Source organism: Mus pahari, chromosome 8 (assembly GCF_900095145.1).
Source record: "Mus pahari chromosome 8, PAHARI_EIJ_v1.1, whole genome shotgun sequence".
NCBI lineage: Eukaryota > Metazoa > Chordata > Mammalia > Rodentia > Muridae > Mus > Mus pahari.
In genome coordinates this window covers 107,911,174-107,913,476 of record NC_034597.1, presented here as the reverse complement: position 1 = coordinate 107,913,476, position 2,303 = coordinate 107,911,174, and the positions used below count along the sequence as shown (strand labels likewise).

The window sequence follows — 2,303 nt, the reverse complement described above, 5'->3', positions numbered from 1 at the left end:
ACATATAATAAATAAATAAATAAATAAATAAATAAATAAATAAATAAATCTTTAAAAAAAGAAAAAAAGGCGGAGTATGAAAGCTGGGCATGCTGACTCTCTCACCTGCTGCCACTCACCCCACTTAGGCAGCTGGAGCGGGACTGTCATGAGTTAGAGACCAGCCAGGCCTTTAAAAAAGCCAGCCACATGAAAGGAGACAAGGGACAGATACTTTAGTACACAGCACACAGGACGACAGGACAGGGCAACCGCATGTGCCAGGACAACTTAAGACTGTGTCTCAAAAATGCCCAAACACACACACAGGAGCAACTAAGGAGCCCTACTATGCACACACCTATTAAATTCCTGGCCAATTCTGCAGCAATATCACAAATTTTTTTCCTCATGCTGGATTGTGTTTCCATCTGAATGATCATTAGCAGTTCACTCTTGATGGCAGTCTGGACATCTGATGGAAGAGCTGGATAGACTTCATCAAATGCAGAGGACAAAAGACGTCTTAGGAGAACAGCGGCCATTTGTCTAGCCTATAAATAGATAACATTGTTATTAACCTCATGTCTTACTAGAGAAAAGATTTCCAACCCTGTGCCATTGATGGGTTTCACTGTCCTATTTTTATAACTCGTTTCAAAGCACCGTTTAGTTTTTAAAAATAATTAACTCTTTCTGGTCACAATGATCTATCTAGAAAGCATAGGCAAGAAACTCCAAACACTTGAAAATTCAAATTGATACTTCTGGGGGAACGTGAATCACTGCCCATCTGGCTTTGCCTTCCCTACTTCACCTTCAGCTCAGTTTGGATTATTCTTGTCATTAACTGCCCTTCCTCACTAGGCTCTTTGTCAAAATGCTATGAAATCCATTTATGATTCTCTACTGTGATCAAACCTGCAAGTGCCCAGTAGCTACCATGCACTGATGATCTACCTCCATGTGTACATTCTTAGATCTACACGTGGAGCTGGGGGGTGGTGAGAGGCGCATCCCTCTTATCCCAGCAGCCGGGAGGCAGAGGCAGGCGGATCTCGGAGTTCCAGGCCAGCCTGGTCTACAGAGTGAGTTCTAGGACAGCCAGGGCTACACAGAAAACTCCTGTCTCAAAAATGAAACAAAACCAACAAACCCCTGTGGAATATATTTATAATAACTTCTATGTATTACTCCTTGAGTTAATCACAGAAAGTTGAAAAGGATGCCAGTCAGGATGTAGAGGTTCCTTCACAGCTAATCCCTGAGCCAAATCAAGATTCACATGGAATTGAACATGGCTTCACTTTGTGACTGGCTTTACTGTATCAGGTAGTTTCCTTGTTAACCATCAAGCAAAGCAGCCACCTAGTTGTTACTGTTATACTGTTAATCACCCTGTAAGCATCTTCACACCATTCTGAATTACAATGTGTAGAAGGACTGACTAGTGGCCACTATACGTTGTTTTTCATTTCCATCAAATCTCACAAGCAAATGCTTGACTGTTAGCAAAGAGTACCTATGACCTTGCTAAGTACGCAAGGTTTGTAGGCAGGGTTTTCTAGACCTGAGCATTCAACACTTCCTAAAGTAAGAGATATTCAGTACTGTAAAGACTGTAAGTACATAAATACTTTATGGTATGAAACGATAAAATCAGATACTAAACACACAAGAATAGCAAACTATAAAAGCCATTTTTACCACAGAGGAAATATATTAAAATTCCAGTAAATCTGAATCTCGTACAATAGATAATTCACTAAACATCCTAACTCCCTGGCTAGGCAGATACAGGAGATTCACAATTACAAGTGGCCTGGGCTATAATATGAGACCATCTTTTTAAAAAAAGAAGATGGACTAGGGAAATGTCTCAGCTAGAAAAGTGGTTGTAAAAAGCTAGGTATAATAACATGTGCTTATAATGCCAGGGCTGGAAAACCAGAACCAGGAGAAATCCTGGACCTTGATGAGTAGCCAGTCTAGCCAATCAATCCAGGTTCAGTGAGAGATCCTATCTTAAAAAATAAAGGGAAGTGTGGGATTGTGGGGACCTGAGTCACCCCTGGACTCCAAATACACATGCACACACAAAGGAATATGTACATAGTTAAAAACCAAGAATCTGGGGTGTAGCTTTCTTTTGGGGCACCTTTCCTTTTACACTTAAATCCTCACTATAAGCCAGGCGTGGTGGCTCACACCTTTATTCGCAGCATTTAGGAGGCAGAGGCAGGAGGATTTCTGAGTTCGAGGCCAGCCTGGTCTACAAAGTGAGTTCCAGGACAGCCAGGGCTATACAGAGAAACCCTGTCTCG

General features: G+C 41.6%; 1 protein-coding gene across 2 annotated transcripts in view; it reads right to left on the bottom strand.

The window, feature by feature from the left end:
• Ipo5 (importin 5) overlaps positions 1-2,303 on the bottom strand; it is a 41,769-nt gene that overhangs the window by 31,630 nt on the left and 7,836 nt on the right. For both annotated transcript variants that reach the window (XM_029541476.1, XM_029541475.1), the window contains exon 3: positions 341-533. In XM_029541476.1, the coding sequence (XP_029397336.1) occupies positions 341-533 (193 nt within the window). The remainder of the gene's footprint in view (positions 1-340; positions 534-2,303) is intronic.